General features: G+C 60.1%; 1 protein-coding gene across 1 annotated transcript in view; it reads left to right on the forward strand.

Annotated features, from left to right (window-relative positions):
* The window catches only part of GRIN1 (glutamate receptor, ionotropic, N-methyl D-aspartate 1), a gene marked incomplete at both ends in the record, with an annotated part of 27,303 nt that overhangs the window by 20,475 nt on the left and 5,739 nt on the right, over window positions 1-1,089 (forward strand). Inside the window, 2 exons of the mRNA XM_010135998.1 lie at window positions 188-306; window positions 1,014-1,089. The exon at window positions 1,014-1,089 is cut by the window's right edge and continues 19 nt beyond it. Coding sequence (XP_010134300.1) covers window positions 188-306; window positions 1,014-1,089 — 195 coding nt within the window. The remainder of the gene's footprint in view (window positions 1-187; window positions 307-1,013) is intronic.

Consider the following 1,089-nt stretch of genomic DNA (forward strand, 5'->3'; position numbering starts at 1 on the left):
TGGGATCTCAGCCTGCACGTTACTGGTTTTAACGCTGGGTCTTGCCGCAGCCACCCTGAGCCTTCCAGTGAGGTGGAGCAGGAGCAGCTGGGAGCAGGGCAGGGGCCCTTGTGAGTCCAGCCAGGCTCATGAGGTGCAGGCATGATGGGTGCCAGCTCTGTTCACCTCCCTCTCCCCTGTGTGCTAGGAAATCCCCCGCAGCACCCTGGACTCGTTCATGCAGCCTTTCCAGAGCACGCTTTGGCTGCTGGTGGGACTGTCTGTGCACGTGGTGGCAGTCATGTTGTACCTTTTAGACCGATTCAGGTGAGTGTGCTCTGGGTCACCCAAGGGCTGGAGGGGACAGGGAGGTGCTTCTGGGAACCGTCCCCTGGGCCTCCACAGTGTCTTGCTCAGGCACAGACCTGCAGCCCTTCGGGAAGCTCTCATGGGAGCTAAACCCACTTTCTCTGCCCCACCAGCCCTGGGCTGAGGCTCCTGGCTCCTCTGGCTGCTTCTAAGCCAAGGCATACGTTGATATGTGGATATGTGTGGTACAGTCACCTGGGTATGTGGGAAGGTGCCTGTCAGACCAGGTGCCGTGCTGGTGCCTGACTGAGGGCACCGTCAGCTCCTGGGCTCTGAGTTAGTTCTGTTCCTTGGCTCTGAGGAAGCTCCTCTGAAGGGCAGGGAGCCTGCCCCCACGCAGCCCTGCGCCCAGGGGCTTTTGTGGTTAATCTGCAGCGAACCCTCTGTGTTGCGGTGGGAGAGGCTCAGGCTGGGCAGGGTCAGATGATCTTTGTGTCCCGGAGGGAAGGGTGATGAGACCAGTACCAGCGTGGGCTGGACAGGGTTACAGAGCAGCAGAGGGGACATGCAAGGCAGTGGGACGTGAGGGGTGAAGAGCTGTTTGGGGCACAGGCACAGTCTGTAGGGATGAGTGATGTAGGGCTGCGCCAGGACACTTGGGGCACAGCAGAGAGCCCTGCGAACCAGGGTGAGGGATGTGAGAAGAGCTTTGTCTTGTATTCCAGCCCCTTTGGCCGGTTCAAAGTGAACAGTGAGGAGGAGGAGGAAGATGCCCTGACCCTCTCCTCGGCCATGTGGTTC

Source organism: Buceros rhinoceros, unplaced genomic scaffold, assembly GCF_000710305.1.
Source record: "Buceros rhinoceros silvestris isolate BGI_N320 unplaced genomic scaffold, ASM71030v1 scaffold18385, whole genome shotgun sequence".
In the NCBI taxonomy this organism is placed as follows: Eukaryota; Metazoa; Chordata; class Aves; order Bucerotiformes; family Bucerotidae; genus Buceros; species Buceros rhinoceros.